This window comes from Bos taurus, unplaced genomic scaffold (genome assembly GCF_002263795.3).
Source record: "Bos taurus isolate L1 Dominette 01449 registration number 42190680 breed Hereford unplaced genomic scaffold, ARS-UCD2.0 Leftover_ScbfJmS_1899, whole genome shotgun sequence".
In the NCBI taxonomy this organism is placed as follows: domain Eukaryota; kingdom Metazoa; phylum Chordata; class Mammalia; order Artiodactyla; family Bovidae; genus Bos; species Bos taurus.
The window spans coordinates 826,310-845,907 of record NW_020190994.1 but is presented as its reverse complement, the minus strand read 5'-3'; the positions used below and the strand labels follow the sequence as shown (position 1 = coordinate 845,907).

Below are 19,598 nucleotides of genomic sequence, written 5' to 3'. Positions count from 1 at the left end.
TATTTTTCAATTTGTTAATGTGGTGTATTACATTGATTGATTTGTGGATATTGAAGAATCCTTGCATCCCTGGGATCTTTTTAATGTGTTGTTGGATTCTGATTGCTAGAATTTTGTTAAGGATTTTTGCATCTATGTTCATCAGTGATATTGGCCTGTAGTTTTCATTTTTTGTGGGATCTTTGTCAGGTTTTGGTATTAGGGTGATGGTGGCCTCATAGAATGAGTTTGGAAGTTTACTTTCCTCTGCAATTTTCTGGAAGAATTTGAGCAGGATAGGTGTTAGCTCTTCTCTAAATTTTTGGTAGAATTCAGCTGTGAAGCCGTCTGGACCTGGGCTTTTGTTTGCTGGAAGATTTTTTATTACAGTTTCAATTTCCGTGCTTGTGATGGGTCTGTTAAGATTTTCTATTTCTTCCTGGTCGAGTTTTGGAAAGTTGTATTTTTCTAAGAAGAAGACATACAGATGGCTAACAAACCATGAAAAGATGCTCAACATCAGTCATTATCAGAGAAATGCAAATCAAAACCACTATGAGGTACCATTTCACGCCAGTCAGAATGGCTGCGATCCAAAAGTCTACAAGCAATAAATGCTGGAGAGGGTGTGGAGAAAAGGGAACCCTCTTACACTGTTGGTGGGAATGCAAACTAGTACAGCCACTATGGAGAACAGTGTGGAGATTCCTTAAAAAACTGGAAATAGAACTGCCTTATGATCCAGCAATCCCACTGCTGGGCATACACACTGAGGAAACTAGAAGGGAAAGAGACACGTGTACCCCAGCGTTCATCACAGCACTGTTTATAATAGCCAGGACATGGAAGCAACCTAGATGCCCATCAGCAGATGAATGGATAAGAAAGCAGTGGTACATATACACAATGGAGTATTACTCAGCCATTAAAAAGAATATATTTGAATCAGTTCTAATGAGGTGGATGAAACTGGAACCTACTATACAGAGTGAAGTAAGCCAGAAAGAAAAACACCAATACAGTATACTAACGCCTATATATGGAATTTAGAAAGATGGTAACAATAACCCTGTGTACGAGACAGCAAAAGAGACACTGATATATAGATCAGTCTTGTGGACTCTGTGGGAGAGGGAGAGGGTGGGGAGATTTGGGAGAATGGCATTGATACATGTATAATATCATGTATGAGACGAGTTGCCAGTCCAGGTTCGATGCACGGTACTGGATGCTTGGGGCTGGTGCACTGGGATGGCCCAGAGGGAGGGTATGGGGAGGGAGGAGGGAGGAGGGTTCAGGATGGGGAGCACGGGTATACCGGTGGCAGATTCATTTTGACGTTGGGCAAAATTAATACAATATTGTAAATTTTAAAAATAAAATTAAAAAAAAAAAAGAAAGAAATCTGAAGGACTTAACCTAAGCTAGGTAGCTTTTGAGAACAAGTTACCAGTCTATAATTGGTATTCAAGGAAAGATCATTTGCACAGCTCCCTTCATTTTGATCTTACCTCTGCTTCCCAGGTTATCTGCCAGGCTGGGTTAGTCATTAAAGGCTTTAAATTATATAGAAAAACAGATTACTTAAACTGGTGAATATTGTCCAATCAAATAATGTGAATCTGCTAAAAAAAAAAAAAAAAAGTGTAATTGGTTTTTTTTCCTAATTGAAATTTCAGCAGATTTTTTTCCCTGACAACCACTGATAACACCCCCAGTGACTTTACTTAAGATCAGATGTGGAAGGAGCTGGAAGGACCCTTCCCCATGAATATGAAAGTTGTAGAAGGATGGGATGCACAGTTAAACCAGTGGTTGTTAAGAAATTGTTCATCCATAGGTCTAATAGAAGAGAGAACAGACAGCCCTGTTTTTCCCCATTTATGATTAGAATTTATTCTTTCAGAATTCTATCCTCTTCACTTTTTTTTATATTGATACCATGACACAGATGAGAGAAACATGAAAAACACATGGGTCTCCAGATAATGCAGTTTGGTTCACAAGGGTTCTTGGCCACAGAGTCCCAATTCTGGACATTTCCTCCTCCTTCCAGACTCCTCTACCTGCAGTGGTGGGTCTGGAATTCCACGACTGCAAACCGTTCCTGGATTTCTCCATGACCTATAATACCTTGGGAAAATGTAGGACACCACTTGCCCTTCCTTCCAAGTTCAAGTCTTATCTGTAAATAGAAATGATAGGACTTACTTTGCTCATTCACAAGGTAGTTGTGAGGATCCTCTGAGAAAGCTGATCAGGAAGAGCTGTAAAATGATAAAACACAAATCTCTGTGATACAGGTATTACCCACCAAACCATCCCTTAGAGATGCACCAGGGCCAGTGACCCTGGGTGACAAGTTGGGGAGGCCCTGGGCTGGTGAGCACAGGATTCAGGTGCTGGTGCTGAGAGGACCCAGAACAACCAGTGTTAACTCAGACAAGCATCTCAACCGTCTTATCCCAGTTTCATTTTGGTCAAAATTTCCATCAACTGTGATTCTGACAGAATGCAGTTCACTGGAGAAGAGAATGGCAAACCACTTCAGTATTCTTGCCTTGAGAACCCCATGAACAGTATGAAAAGGCAAAATGATAGGATACTGAAAGAGGACTTCCCCAGGACAGTAGGTGCCCAATATGCTACTGGAGATCAGTGGAGAAATAACTCCAGATAGAATGAAGGGATGGAGCCAAAGAAAAAAACAACACCCAGTTGAGGATGAGACTGGTGACAGAAGCAAAGTTCGATGCTGTAAAAAGCAATATTGCAGAGGAACCTGGAATGTTATGTCCATGAATCAAGGCAAATTGGAGGTGATCAAGCAGGAGATGATAAGAGTGTACATATACATTCTAGGAATCAGTGAACTAAGATGGACTGGAATGGGTGGATTTAACTCAAATGACCATTGGATCTACTACTGTGGGCAGGAATCCCTTAGAAGAAATGGAATAGTCATCATGGTCAACAAAAGAGTCCAAAATACAGTACTTGGATGCAATCTCAGAAACAACAGAATGATCTCTTTTTGTTTCCAAGGCAAACCATTCAATATCACGGTAATCCAAGTCTATGCCCTGATCAGTAATGCTGAAGAAGCTGAAGTTGAACAGTTCTATGAAGACCTACAAGACCTATTAGAACTAACACCCAAAAAAAAAAAAAAATGTCCTTTTCATTGTAGGGGACTGGAATGCAAAATTAGAAAGTCAAGAAACACCTGGAGTAACAGGTAAATTGGCCTTGGAGTACAGAATGAAGCAGGGCAAAGGCTAATAGAATTCTGCCAAGAGCAATGGTCATAGCAAACACCCTCTTCCAACAACACAAGAGAAGACTCTACACATGGACATCACCAGATGGTCGACACCAAAATTAGATTGATTATATTATTTACAGCCAAAGATGGAGAAGCTCTATACAGTCAGCAAAAACAAGACCGGGAGATGACTGTGGCTCAGATCATGATCTCCTTATTGCCAAATTCAGACTTAAAGAAAGTGAGGAAAACCACTAGATCATTCAGGTATGACCTAAATCAAATCCTTTATGACTATATAGTGGAAGTGAGAAATAGATTTAAGGGACTAGATCTGATAGAGTGCCTCATGAACTATGGAACGAGGTTCATGACATTGTACAGGAGACAGGGATCAAGACCATCTCCATGAAAAAGAAATGCAAAAAAGCAAAATGGCTGTTTGAGGAGACCTTACAAATAGCTGTGAAAGAAAGGGAAGCAAAAAGCAAAGGAGAAAAAGAAAGATATACCCATTTGAATGTGGAGTTCCAAAGAATACCAAGGAGAGATAAGAAAGCCTTCCTCAGTGATCAGTGTAAAGAAATAGAGAGAAAAAATAGAATGGGAAAGACTAGAGATCTCTTCAAGAAAATTAGAGATACCAAGGGAACATTTCATGCAAAGATGGGCTCGATAATGGACAGAAATGGTATGGACCTAACAGAAGCAGAAGATATTAAGAAGAGGTGGCAAGAATACACAGAAGAACTGTACAAAAAAGATCTTCATGACCCAGATAATCATGATGGTGTGATCACTCATCTAGAGCCAGACATCCTGGAATGTGAAGTCAAGTGGGCCTTAGGAAGCATCACTATGAACAAAGCTAGTGGAGGTGTTGGAATTCCAGTTGAGCTATTTCAAATCCTGAAAGATGATACTGTGAAAGTGCTGCACTCAATATGCCAGCAAATTTGGAAAACTCAGCAGTGGCCACAGGACTGGAAAAGGTCAGTTTTCATTCCAATCCCAAAGAAAGGCAATGCCAAAGAATGCTCGAACTACCACACAATTGCACTCATCTCACATGCAAGTAAAGTGAAGCTTAAAATTCTCCAAGCCAGGCTTCAGCAATACATGAACTGTGAACTTCCATATGTTCAAGCTGGTTTTAGAAAAGACAGAGGAACCAGAGATCAAATGGCCAACATCTGCTGGATCATTGAAAAAGCAAGAGAGTTCCAGAAAAACATATATTTCTACTTCATTGACTATGCCAAAGCCTTTGACTCTGTGGATTACAATAAACTATGGAAAATTCTGAAAGAGATGGAAATACCAGACCACCTGACTTGCCTCTAGAGAAACCTGTATGCATGTCAGGAAGCAACAGTTAGAACTGGACATGGAACAACAGACTGGTTCCAAATAGGAAAAGGAGTGTGTCAAGGCTGTATATTGTCACCCTGCTTATTTAACTTATTTATGCAGAGTACATCATGAGAAATGCTGGGCTGGAAGGAGCACAAGCTGGAATCAAGATTGCTGGGAGAAATATCAATAACCTCAGATATGCAGATGACACCACCCTTATGGCAGAGAGTAAATAAGAACTAAAGAGCTTCTTGAAGAAAATGAAAGAAGAGAGTGAAAAAGTTGGCTTAAAGCTCAACATTCAGAAAATGAAGATCATGGCATCCAGTCCCATCACTTCATGAGAAATAGATGGGGAAACAGTGGAAACAGTGTCAGACTTTATTTTTCTGGTCTCCAAAATCACTGCAGATGGTGATTGCAGCCATGAAATTGTAAGAGGATAACTCCTTGGAAGGAAAGTCGTGACCAACATAGACAGTGTATTAAAAAGCAGAGACATTACTTCACCAACAAAGGTCTGTCCAGTCAAGGGTATGGTTTTACCAGTAGTCCTGTGTGGATGTGAGTGTTAGACTATAAAGAAATCTGAGTGCAGAAAAATTGATGCTTTTGAACTGTGGTGTTGGAGAAGACTCTTGAGAGTCCCTTGAACTGAAAGGAGATCCAACCAGTCAATCCTAAAGGAGATCAGTCCCGGGTGTTCATTAGAAGGACTGATGTTGGAAGCTGAAACTCCAATATTTTGATCACCTGATATGAAGAGCTGACTCATTTGAAAAGATTCTGATGCTGGGAAAGATTGAGGGAAGGAGGAGAAGTGGACTACAGAGGATGAGATGGTTAGATGGCATCACCAACTTGATGGACATGAGTTTGGGTAAACTCCAGGAGTTGGTGATGGACAGGGAGGCCTGACATGCTGCCAGGGTTGTAAAGAGTCGGACACGACTGAGTGACTGAACTGAACTGAACTGTGATTACTGCCTGAAAATCATTCATGCCACTCTTTCTATTTGTAAAGCAGCTTGCAAAATCAGTCATAAGTCTTAAAATTGTCTCAAAATATTCAGGTATTCCTCACTGTGTTTCCCAGCACTCTGTGTCTTGTGCAGATCATCATGAATTTGTATCCACCTGAGACAAACTTCAGAGACCCTGGCCCAGACTGGGTGAATCTGCATGCCCCCACTACCCCACCTCACTTTTGTAGCAGGCAGATGCTAAATGTTGATTGTATTCTTATTGCCTGATACTGTCCACCAGGGTATCATACTTTTCCTGATTAAGATGGATGCTTAAGTAGCATTGACCAATTATTTTGTTTTCTATTCTACCTGCTATCTTTTTAGACCAAGATGATTTCCCAAGATAAAATCATCTCATGGGATAATGTGATGATTAACAGTGTTCATGGAACTCTTAGCACAGTGCCTTACATACAACAAACACATTGTAAATCGCGTCTGTTGTCATTATAATTGTTAACCTTTGGAATTGACATTTTAAGTACTTAGTCTGAACTTTTCCAGTCTTGTGGCCACCGATGAGTTTTCCGAATTTGCTGGCAAATTGAGTGTACATGTTAATAGCATCATATTTTAGGACTTGAAATAGCTCAACTGGAATTCCATCACCCCCACTCAGCAGTGCCCACAGGACTGGAAAAGGTCAGTTTTCACTTAAACCCCAAAGAAAGGCGGTACCAAAGAATGTTCAAACTACTGCACAATTGCACTCATCTCACATGCTAGCAAAGTAATGCTCAAAATTCTCCAAGCCAGGCTCCAACAGTACGTGAACCATAAACTTGCAGATGTTCAACCTGGATTTAGAAAAGGCAGAGGAACCAGAGATCAAATTGCGAACATCTGTTGGATCATCGTAAAAGCAAGAGAATTCCAGAAAAAACGACTTCTTCTTTATTGACTATGCCAAAGCCTTTAACTGTGTGGATCACAACAAACTGGAACATTCTGTAAGAGAAGGGAATACCAGACCACCTGACCTGCCTCCTGAGAACTGTGTATGCAGGTCAAGAAGCAACAGTTAGAACTGGACATGGAACAACAGACTGGTTCCAAATCGGGAAAGGAGAATGTCAAGGCTGTATATTGTCACCCTGCTTATTTAACTTACATGCAGAGTACATATTGTGAAATGCTAGGCTGGATGAAGCACAGGCTGGAATCAAGATTGCTAGGAGCAATATCAAGAACCTGAGATATGCAGATGACTCCACCCTTATGGCAGAAAGCAAAGAAGAACTAAAGAGCTTCTTGATGACATTGAAAAAGAAGAGTGAAAAAGTTGGCTTAAAGCTCAACATTTAGAAAACTAAGATCATGGCATCCAGTCCCATCACTTCATGGCCGGTAGATGGGGAAACAATGGAAACAATGACAGACTTTATTTTCTTGGGACCCAAAGTCAATGCAGATGGTGACTGTGGCCATGAAATTAAAAGATGTTTGCTCCTTGGAAGAAAAGCTATGCCCCACCTAGACAGCATATTAAAAAGCAGATACATTACTTTGCTGACCAAGGTCCATCTAGTCAAAGCTATTTTTTTTTCCAGTAGTCAGGTATGGATTTGAGAGTTGGACTCTAAAGAAAGCTGAGCTTGGAGAATACTCTTGAGAGTCCTTTGGAGTGCAAGGAGACCAAAGCAGTCAGTCCCAAATGAAATCAGTCCTGAATATGCATTGGAAGGACTGATGCTAAAGCTCCAATACTTTGGCCACCTGATGCAAAGAGCTGATTCATTGGAAAAAGACCCTGATGCTGGGAAAGATTGAAGGCAGGAGGAGAAGGGGATGATAAGGGATGAGATCGTGGGATGGCATCACCAACTCAATGGACATGAGTTTGAGCAAGCTCCAAGTGTTGGTGAACGACAGGGAAGCCTGGCATTCTGTAGTCTATGGGGCCACAAAGAATCAGACATGACTGAGTGACTGAACTGAACTGAATTGAACACTTAGTCTAATGATAGAAAGATGACTGTATGTTGGGGGTTTAAATGTGTCATAATGGCTCATGACATGGGCTTCCCAGCTCCATGGCTTAGTCTCCATCAAGTTGCTTCTTCTCATCCTGTGCCTCACTCCTCCATTTCTAAAATTAGATAATACTGTTACTGGATATTTTACACTGAATTTGTAATTAACCACTTCTTTATCCCTGCATGCATAGCTAAGGTGTCTGGATTCCTCATCTGTGATACCTGCTCACTCATCTTTTTAGTAACATCTGATGACTCCTGATAGTTTGGGATTCAACTCCTACTCTTTGAACCTCAAATATTCTAATCTGTTAAAACTAGTCATGCCTGCCTCAAAGGACTACTGAGTGTATCAGAAGAGCTGATACCTAGAAATTTCTTATAAAAGTGTTGGTGCATGCAACAAATATCATGAGGGCCAGCTATACTTTTATTTCTTTGGAAGGGAAAGCATTCCCTGCTGTTCAAATAAGTTTTTCAAGGAAAGGAGTTTAATCTTAAGAACAAATCATTAAAGTTTATCTTTGAAAAGTATCATTGACATGAAAGCCTCTGTATTTTTGCTATTTCAGACATTTCTACTTGTGATTGGTGTGGTGGGTGTGATGGTGGCTGCAATTCCTTGGATTGCTATACCTGTGATTCCCCTTGGCATCCTTTTCTTTGTTCTTTGGCGATATTTCTTAGAGACGTCATGAGATGTGAAACGCCTGGAATGTACAAGTGAGTACCTGGGCTCTCAGTTTGGGATGACAGTGCATGCTGGCTTCCATTTGTACAGCAATTAACCAGACCCTGAAATTCCTTAGACTGTTCTGTGGAATTTCTCACTGTTAACATTAGGTGATTGAAAGTTATGGCCCCTGAGAGTGGGTTTGGCCCTTAAGGCAAATGGAGCTGATGGCGGGTCAGCTGCACTTTGCATTTTAGCCCAGGGAGGACGGATGTGAGCTCCATGAGAACAGGGACCATTTCTGTCTTGTTCATGACACACTTTCTTACACAGAGTATCCACTCTGTGAATGCTATTCTTGAAAGTATTTCATCATGTTGGAACTAATGCAGAAGGAATTAATTAGAAGGAACTAATATAGAGAATTTTTCTTCTCCTGAAGTTACCAGACATGACAAGGAAAGGAAAAGATTAGGAAAAGGAAAGGAGACCTCAGGAAATACATGTCAGAAGTGATATATTTGAAAAATGCATTGTTTAACACATTAAGTAAGTTGTAATTGTTAAATGTATTGAAAAGATGTGTGTTAGTCATCAGTTATGTTGACTCTTTGTGACCCCATGGACTGTAGCCCACCAGGCTCCTCTGTCCACGGATTCCCCTGGCAAGAATACTGGAGTGGGTAGCCGTTCCCTTCTCCAGAGGATCTTCCTGACCCAGGTGCTGAACCCAGGTCTCCTGCATTGCTGGTGGATTCTTTAATGTCTGAACCACCAGGGAAGCTCTATTGAAAAGATAAGCCCTGTTATTTTCAGGTTTGTTATTTATCATTATCAGTATTTGGGTGATACCACACTGTATACCCCTTTCTCAAAACTATTTATATAAATGATGCTGAAAATTATCCCCTATGAGAACACAGGATGGAGATCTGTTCAGTATGCATTTAGTTGATTACTCCATACACCTTCCTAGTTTTAGAATAATGGGGGACAGGGACTTCCCTGGAGGTCCTGTGGTTAAGACTCTGTGCTTCCACTGTGGGAGCCACTGCTTCAGTCCCTGGTTGTGGAACTAGATCCTGCAAGGTCTTGGTTTTGACTGCAAGATGCAGCTAAAAAACAAAATAATGGGGAACACATTTTATGATTAATTATTCTATTCTACAGGTAATCACAGATGATGAAAGAATCGAATTTATGTCATTCTTAATGAACACATTTCATCAATATTAATAAATAATGAATAAAATACATTGTTACATATTTTTAAGTTATAAAAACAATAGCTAAAAAGTAAAGAGAGAATATGTTTGTAGCAGAGACCTCAAACATGAATAATTATTGCAAATTAATACCAACTTTACTTTCTAGAAACCAAGCCAAGAATAGAAGCATATTGAATCCTATGGTTCTCTGTACTTAGTAAATGGAAAAAAGTCTCAGTTAATCCAGTCAAAGGAGTTTGTGTGTGTGTGTGTGTGTGTGTGTGTGTGGCATTTGTGTGTTTTGTTTTAAATAGTAAACACTTGAGGTACTTTATTTGTGAAAAGGATGGTGATCATCAATTTCATAAAATTTATAAAAGAAATTTTCATTCATCAAGAGAAGCAGGTGACCTCCCATGAGGTCTGGTCTTGTGAGGTGTTTGGATGGAGGGGGAGCAGTGGAGTCCAGGTGTGTGTGACATTCTGCTGATGACTTGGTAAGATGGAAGGACCTGGGGAGGCAGAAGAGGAAGCGATGAGCTCCATCCAATCTTCTGTGTAGTCAAGGTTTCAGAAGTTTTATATTTTGAGGCCACCCATGAAAGGGAGTCATTCAACAGTTTTGTTGCAAAGCAGGTCTATGGTACGTTCAAAGAGGGTTTATTCCAGAAAAAATGTTTGACAGAAATTTTTGCCTGGGGCAAGGGCCATCCCCCATTCATATGAAAGTGGAGAGAAGAGTTTCTCCTGAGGCTTTTGTCAAGAAGCAGTACAGAATTTTCTCAATATTTGATCTGGAGAGTTTGAGGACTTTGGCACCATCACTGTGGAATATTTGGATTTTTTTTGCACCTAGTAGGCTGCAGTAAGTTAGACAATGAATTTAATCCAGGTACTCCTCCTGCACACCCCAGATAAGCACATGTGGTGGCCAGTTGATTAGAACTGTTTATGTTTTCTCTCTAGCTGCTGGTGGTAGTAGTGTTCAGTCCCTAATTCAAGTCCAACTTTTTGAGACCTCATGGTCTGCAGCACACCATGCTTCTCTATCCTTCACTACCTCCCGGGGTTTGCTCAAACCCATGTTGGCTGAGTTGGTGATGCCATCCAACTATCTCATCCTCTGTCATCCACTTCTCCTCCTGCCTTCAGTATTTCCCATTATCACGATCTTTTCCAATGAGTCGGCTCTTCACATCAGGTGGTCAAAGTAGTGGAGCTTAAGCTTGAGCATCAGTTCTTCCAATGACTATTTAGGGTTGATTTCCTTTAGAATTGACTGGTTTGATCTCCTTGCAGTCCAAGGGACTCTCAAGAGTATTCTCCAACACCACAGTTCAAAAATATCAGTTCTTCTGTGTTAAGCTTTCTTTATGGTCCAACTCTCACATCTATACATGACTACTAGAAAAACCATCAGTTCAATTCAGTTCAGTTTAGTCCCTGAGTCCTGTCTGACTCTTTGCAACTCTATGGACAGCAGTACGCCAGGCCTCCCTGTCAATCACCAACTCCTGGAGTTTACTCAAACTCATGTCCACTGAGTCGGTGATGCCATCCAACCATCTCATCCTCTGTTATCCCCTTCTCCTCCCACCTTCAATCTTTCCCAGAATCAGGGTCTTTTCCAATGAGTAGTTCTTGGCATCAGGTGGCCAAATATTGGAGTTTCACCTTCAGCATCAGTCCTTCCAATGAATATTCAGGACTGATTTCCTTTAGGATGGACTGGTTGGATCTCCATGCAGTCCAAGGGACTCTCAAGAGTCTCCTCCAACACCGCAGTTCAAAAGCATCAAATCCTTGGTGCTCAGCTTTCTTTATGGTCCAATACTCACATCCATACATGACTACAGGAAAAAATATAGCTTTGACTAGATGGACCTTTGTTGGCAAAGTAATGTCTCTGCTTTTTAATATGCTGTCTGGGTTGGTCATAGATTTTCTTCCAAAGAGCAAGCATCTTTTAGTTTCCTGGCTGCAGTCACCATCTGCAGTGATTTTGGAGCCCAAGAAATTAAAGTCTCTCACTGTTTCCATGAAGTTATGGGACTGGATGCCATGATCTTTGTTTTCTGAATGTTGAACTTTAAGCCAACATTTTCACTTTCCTCTTTCATGTTCATAAAGAGGATCTTTAGTTCTTCGCTTTCTGCCATAAGGGTGGTATCATCTGCATATCTCAGGTTTTTGATATTTCTCTTGGCAATCTTGATTCCAGCTTGTGCCTCCTCTAGCCCAGCATTTGAATGATGTACTCTGCATATAAGTTAAATAAGCAGGGTGACAATATACAACCTTGATGTACTCCTTTTCCAATTTGGAACCAGTCTGTTGTTCCATGTCCTGTCCTAACTGTTGCTTCCTGACCTGCATACAGATTTCTCAGGAAGCAGGTAGGGTGCCTGTCTATTCATCTCTTGAAGAATTTTCCACAGTTTATTGTGATCCACACAGTCAAAGGCTTTGCCATAGTCAATAAAGCCAAAATAGATGTTTTTCTGGAACTCTGATGATCCAATCAATGTTGATGATCCAATGATGATCCACTGGACATTGGCAATTTGATCTCTGGTTCCTCTGCCTTTTCTAAATCCAGCTTGAACATCTGGAAGTTCATGGTTCACGTACTGTTGAAGCCTGGCTTGTAGAATTTTGAGCATTACTTTGCCAGCATGTGAGATGAGTCCAGTTTTGTGGTAGCATTCTTTGGCATTGCCCTTTCTTTGGGATGGGAATGAACAGTGACCTTTTCGAGTCCTGTGGCCACTGCCGAGTTTTCCAAATTTGCTGGCATATTGAGTGCAGCACTTACACAGCATCATTTTTTAGGATTTGAAATAGGTCAGCTGGTATTCCATCACCTCCACTAACTTTATTGGTCATGATGCTTCCTAAGGCCCACTTGACTTCACATTCCAGGGTGTCTGGCTCTAGGTGAGTGTGATCACACTATTGTCGTTATCTGGGTCATGAAGATCTTTTTTGTATAGCTCTTCTGTGTTTTCTTGCCACTTTGTCTTAGTATCTTCTGCTTCTCTTAGGTCCATACCATTTCTATCCTTTATTGTGTCCATCTTTGCATGAAATATTCCCCTGGTATTTCTAATTTTCTTGAAGAAATCTCTAGTCTTTCCCAGTCTATTGTTTTTGTCTATTTCTTTGCATTGATCACTGAGGAAGATTCTCTTATCTCTCCTTGCTATTCTTTGGTACTCTACATTCAAATGGGTATATCTTTCTTTTTCTCCTTTGCCTTTTGCTTAGCTTCTTTTCATAGCTGTTTGAAAGACCTCCTCAGACAACCATTTTGCCTTTTTGCACTTCTTTTTCCTGGGAATGGTCTTGATCCCTGCCTGCTGTACAATGTTGGGAACCTCTGCCCATGGTTCTTCAGGCATTCTCTCTATCTTATCTAATCCCTTGAATCTATTTCTCACTTCCACTGTATAATCATAAGGGATTTAACATGCATCATACCTGAATGGTCTAGTTTTCCCTACTTTCTTGAATTTAAGTCTGAATTTGGCAATAAGGAGTTCATGATCTGAGCCACAGTCTGTTCCTGGTCTTTTTTTCTGCTGATTCTATAGAGCTTCTCCAACTTTGGCTGCAAAGAATATAATCAATATGATTTCAGTGTTGGCCATCTGGTGATGTCCATATGTAGAGTCTTCTCTTGTGGTGTTTGAAGAGGTTATTTGCTATCACCAGTGTGTTCTTTTGGCAAAACTCTATTAGGCTTTCCCCTGCTTCATTTTGTACTCCAAGGCCAAATTTGCCTATTACTCCATGTGTTTCTTGATGTACTGCTTCTGTACTTCAGTCCCCTATAATGAAAAGGACATCTTTTTTGGATATTAGTTCTAGAAGGTCTTGTAGGTCTTCATAGAACGATTGAACTTCAGCTCCTTCAGCATTACTGGTTGGGGTATAGACTTGTATTACTGTGATATTGAATGGTTTGCCTTGGAAATGAACAGAGATCATTCTGTCGTTTTTGAGATTGCATCCAAATACTGCATTCAGACTCTTGAGTATGATGGCTACTCCATTTCTTCTAAGGGATTCTTGCCCACAGTGGTAAATATAATGGTCATCTGAGTTAAATTTATCCATTCCAGTCTATTTTAGTTCACTGATTCATTTCAATGTTCACTCTTGCCATCTCCTGTTTGACCACTTCCAATTTGCCTTGATTCATGGACATAACATTCCAGATTCCTATGCAATATTGCTCTTTATAGCATCAGATTTTACTTGCATCAGCAGTCACATCCACAACTGGGTGTTGTTTTTGCTTTGTCTCTGTCTCTTCATTCTTTCCAGAGTTATATCCCCAGTGATCTCTAGTAGCATATTGGGCACCAACTGACCTGGGAAGTTCATCTTGCAGTGTCCTATCTTTTTGCCTTTTCATACTGTTCATGGGGTTCTCAAGGCAAGAATACTCAGTGGTTTTCCATTTCCTTCTCCAGTGGACCACGTTTAGTCAGAACACTCCACCATGACCCGTTTGTCTTGGGTGGCCCTACACGGCATGGCTCATAGTTTCATTGAGTTAGACAAGGTTGTGGTCCATGTAATCAGATTTGTTTGTTTTCTACGATTGTGGTTTTTGGTCTGCCTGCCTTCTGATGATGAAGGATAAGAGGCTTATGGAAGCTTCTTGATGGGAGAGACTGACTGAGAGGGAAACTGGGTCTTGTTCTGAAAAAAACCTAGCTTTGACTAGACAGACATTTGTCTGCCAACTTTTCCACTCTTCTCTTTCAGCTTCATCAAGAGGCTCTTTTGTTCTTCTTCACTTTCTGCCATAAGGGTGGTGGTATCTGCATATCTGAGTTTATTGATATTTCTCCCAAGAATCTTGATTCCAGTTGTGCTTCATTCAGTCTGACATTTTGCGTGATGTACTCTGCATAGAAGTTAAATTAGTACGGTGACAATATACAGCCTTGACATACTCTCTTCCTGGTTTGGAAGCAGTCTATTGTTTCATGTCTGGTTCTAACTGTTGTTTCTTGACCTGAGTACAGGTTTATTAGGAGGTAGGTAAGGTGGTGTGGTATTCCCATCTCTTGAAGAATTTTCAGCTTATTGTGATCCACACAAAGGCTTGAGCATAGTCAATGAAGCAGAAATAGGTGTACTTCTGTAATTCTCTTGCTTTTACTATGATCTGATGAATGTTGGCAATTTGATCTCTGGTTCCTCTGCTGTTTCTAAATTAAGCTTGGACGTCTGAAAGTTCTTGGTTCACATCGTGTTGAAGCCTGGCTTGAAGGATTTTGAGCATTACCCTGCTAGCATGTGCAATGAGTGCTACTCTGTGGTAGTTGGAACATTCTTTGCCATTGCCCTTCTTTGGGATTGGAATGAAAACTGACCTTTTCCAGTCCTGTGGTCACTGCTGAATTTTCCAAATTTGCTGGCATATTGAATGCAGCACTTTAACAGCATCATCTTTTAGGATTTGAAATAGCTCAACTGGAATTATATTACCTGCACAAGGTTTGTTTGTAGTGATGTCTGGCTCAAGGTTTTTGATCACACCATAGTGGTTATCCAAATCATTAAGATCTTTTTGTATAGTTCTTCTTGTATTCTTGCCCCCTCTTCCTATTATCTTCTGCTTCTGTTAGGTTCATTCCATTTCTGTCCTTTATTGCACCCATCTTTATATGAACTGTTCCTTTGTTATATCTAATTTTATTGAAGAAATCTCTAGTCTTTCTTATCTGTTGTTTTCCTCTATTTCTTTGCATTGATCACTGAGGAAGGCCTTCTTATCTCACCTTGATATTCTTTAGAACTCTGCACTGAAATGAGTATATCTTTTATTTTCTCCTTTGCCTTTAGAGTCTCTTCTCAGATATTTGTAAGGCCTCCTCAGACAACCACTTTGCCTTTTCACATCTCTTTTTCTCAGGGATGGTTTTGATCACTGCCTCCTGTACAATGTAATGAAGCTCTGTCCATAGTTCTTCAGGCATTCTGTCTACCAGATATAATCCCTTGAATCTATTTGTTACTTCTACTGTATAATCATAAGGGATTTGACTTAAGTTGATTTAAGTTATACCTGAATGGTCTAGTGGTTTTCCATACTTTCTTCAATTTAAGTGTGATTTTTGCAATAAGGAGTTCATGATCTGAGCCACAGTCAACTCCCGATCTTTTTTTTTGCTCGCTGTATACAGCTTATACATCTTTGTCTGCCAAGAATATTATCAATCTTATTTCAGTATTGACCATCTGGTGATGTCCATGTCTGGAGTCTTCTCTTGTGTTGTTGGAAGAGGTTGTTTTCTATGACCAGTGTGTTCTCTTGGCAAAACTCTGTTAGCCTTTGCTCTGCTTCATTTTATAATCCAAGGTCAAACTGTTACTCCAGGTATCTCTTGACTTTCTACTTTTGCATTCCAGTCCCCTATGATGAAAATGACTGTGTGTGTGTGTGTGTGTGTGTGTGTGTGTGTGTGTGTGTTAATTCTAGAATGTCTTGTAGGTCTTCACAGAGCCATTCAACTTCAGCTTCCTTGGCATTAGTGGTTGGGACTTAGGTTTGGATTATCGTGATATTGTATGCTTTGCTTTGGAAATGAATGGAGATCGTTCTCTCATTTTTGAGATTGCATCCAAGTACTTCATTTTGGACTCTTGTTGACTGAGCGCTACTCCATTTCTTCTAATGGATTCTTTCCTACAGTAGTTGATATAATGGTCATCTGAATTAAATTCTCCCATTCCCATCCATTTTAGTTCATTGATTCCCAAAATGCCAATGTTCACTCTTGCCATCCAGCACCTATTTGACCACTTCCAATTTACCTTGATTAATGGACCCAACATTCCAGGTTCCTATGCAGTATTGTTCTTTACATCATCAGACTTTTTTTCACCACCAGATACATCTACAACTAGGCATTGTCTCTGCTTTTGCTTAGCCTCTTCATTCCTTCTGGAGATATTTCTCTGCTCTTCTCCAATTGCATATTGGACACCTACCAACCTGGGGAGGTAGGTCTGTGCTGTAAATAATAACACTGTTGCTTCCTCTAAATAGTAACTGATAGTGTATTTTAGGGCTTCCCAGGTGTCTCATTGATAAAGAATCCACCTGTCAATGTAGGAGACACAGGAAACAGGTTCAATCCCTGGGTTGTGAAGATCCCCTGAAGGAGAACATGGCAATCCACTCCAGTGTTCTTGCCTGGATAATTCGAGGGACAGAGGAGTGTGGCAGTCCATGGGGTCTCAAAGAGTCAGACATGATTGAGCAACTGAGAAAGCGAGAATGTATCTTAAAGGTCACTGCTGTAGTCACCAACAAAAGGAAGGACACCTGACTGCTGTGCCTAGAAGGCAAAAGGACTCCAAGGAGTCCTGATGTGCTCCAAGGACTACTGATGTCCTGACATTTATTTTCAGGTCCTATGGCCTACCTGCCCTTGGAAGCTTATGCTGGCATTTTTATCTGATGACATATTGGCATCTGATTATTAAGGGACTTTGGGGGCACAGTTTTGGAAAAGTGAGCATAGCAATGGTCAATCATGGACAAGTACATAAAACCAGGATGGCATTTTCTTGCCTTTCTCTAGTCAACTTTTTACATTTGGCAATGCCTCAATGATGAAGCTATACCCAAGTTCTATCTGAAAGATGCTGGGATCAACTAGCAGTGTCTGCCATGGCCATTGCTAGGGGAGAGTTAGCACATGTGTCAGGTGTATTAGGATCATGGGTCCTAATACACCTGTTTTAAGGGGTTCTCATGCCAGATTCCCAGGGACTTTGTTCAACATAAGATAATTAATGGGGCTTCCCAGATAGTGCTAGTTGTAAATGCAGGGGATGTTAGAGATGCGGGTTCAATCCCTGGGTTGGGAAGATCTAGGTATTCTTCCATGGAGAATTCCATGGACAGAGGAGCCTGGTGGGCTACAGTCCATGGGATTGAAAAGAGTTGGACATGACAGAAGCAACTGAGCACAAGGTGATTAATAAAATATTCAATAATGGCTAAGGCTGTTGGATATTAGCTGAGTAAGATTTGGTGGTTTTCTGAACACAAATAAAGTCTGGAGAAAAATGCACATCATCACACACAGGCATCCTTAACCCTGATTATTCTCCCTCTGAGACACTGCAGCTGTGATTAAAAGCACAACCTTGGGAATAAGATAGTCTGGGTCTCATGCGCAGGTCTATCACTTAGATGGGTTAATATAGTTAATGCTGGGCAGTCAGTGCTCTTAATCCCTTAGTCTCTGGGGATCTCAAGAGGATTTCTTGAGTAGATTCTTGTAGAGTGCCTGCTGGCCACTACCAAAGGCATTAGAACCTTGAACAAGAGACAATTGAGAACTTATTCACAACTAGCAGGTCTCACATAGCTTGAATAATAACCTTCAGCAGGGCTATCAGCCAGGGAGGTCTCCCTGCCAAGGAATATCTACAGTTCCCAAATGTCCTCAGCATTATGGGAAACACAGCTGTGAGTCCTGTGAACTGTAGGTTTACACATCTGTGACTGTGGGCTGATGCTATGGCTGTGGCATAGTCTTCTTCAAGACAGTGAGCTCAGTGCTTGTGGGAAAAAGATGCTACTTTGGGCAACATAACAGCAGAGCCTTGACATCCCCTCTCCCCATGTTCTACTTAACTTTTTGGCAGACCTTCCAGTTCACTCATCCTGGCATTCTGCTCAGCCCTAAGTGGGGTTTGAAAGAAAAAGGATAGATTTTCATGGCTCCAGATTCCCTGGCCTATAACTCTTGGGTTTGAGGTGAAGTAGGTGATGGGGTGTTTGGGTTCCCTGGTTTTCAAGGCTGAGATAATACCTGGTTTCTAAAGTCGACCCCACCTTCCATGCCTGCTGGAGAGAATCAGCTGCACTTTGATCTCCTGACAGGGAAGCAGGTGAGGGAGGCCACGCTGAAGAGTTCACTCCAGGACTCTCCATGGGGAAACAGCCATGTCTGCTTCCTCCTCAGAAGCCCTGTCTGTCATGAACAGTGTTGATGTCACTCTCTGTGGAGTGGAAATGGGAGCCTGGTTCTAGTGAGTTTTCTCTGCTCTCTGAAGCTGGGTTTTCAGGTCCTCCTGACAGGGTGATGAGCTCCAGAATTCACCTGTATCATCCCTGTGAGCACCCAGTGTTCAGACTGGCTGAGTTCTACAGAAAAGACCTGAATATAGCTCCCAGAATTTCTTATTTGGAGCTTGAGCTCAATCTGAGCTTATGTTGCTCTTAACACAAAGCTATAGGCAGCTAAAAAGTTACTCAATAGAGTGAAGAGAGAGAGCAGTGTGGATGCTGAAATGAGAACACAGGTACACAACTGGATGATCAAAAGCATCACTGAATCACTTTCAGCTCTGTGCCTAAATGAAGTAAAAAGGGGAAAGGTTAGAACATATCGCTGGTCAGAGAAGGGTTTTTCCTTAAAGTAGTATTACAGCTGAGGGTCCCTAACAGTTAGGTTCCTGGTCAGATGTCCCAGATAGGAAAGAGTCCCACTCAGGGCTGAGTGGATGGTTACCTGGCCCCTAACCCAGGCTGTTCTCCCCTAGCCAAGGGCTTTCCACCCTCTCTGAGCCCCAAAGACTTACAAGAGGAAGCCAGCTCCTTCTGTCTTTTTTTTTTTTTTAATTCATTTATTTATTTTAATTGGAGGCTAATTACAATATTGTAGTGGTTTTTGCCATACATTGACATGAATCACCGAAGGGTGTACATTTGCTCCCCATCCTGAACCCACCTCCCACCTCCTTCTCATCCCATCCCATCCCTCAGGATCATCCCAGTACATGAACCTGAGCACCCTGTCTCATGCATTGAACTTGGACTGGTGATCTATTTAACATATGGTAACATACATGTTTCATACTACTCTCTCAAAACAGTCCACCCTCGCCTTCTCCCACAGAGTCCAAAAGTCTGCTCTTTACATCTGTGTCTGTTTTATTGTCTCACATATAGAGTCACTGTTACCATCTTTCTTCAGTTCAGTTCAGTTCAGTTCAGTCGCTCAGTCATGTCCGACTTTTTGAGACCCCATGAATTGCAGCGCGCCAGTCCTCCCTGTCCATCACCAACTCCCA

General features: G+C 41.2%; 1 protein-coding gene across 1 annotated transcript in view; it reads left to right on the top strand.

The window, feature by feature from the left end:
- The window catches only part of LOC523126 (ATP-binding cassette sub-family C member 4), a 205,713-nt gene that overhangs the window by 124,581 nt on the left and 61,534 nt on the right, over window positions 1–19,598 (top strand). The window contains 1 exon segment of the mRNA XM_010810937.4: window positions 8,177–8,327. Coding sequence (XP_010809239.3) covers window positions 8,177–8,327 — 151 coding nt within the window.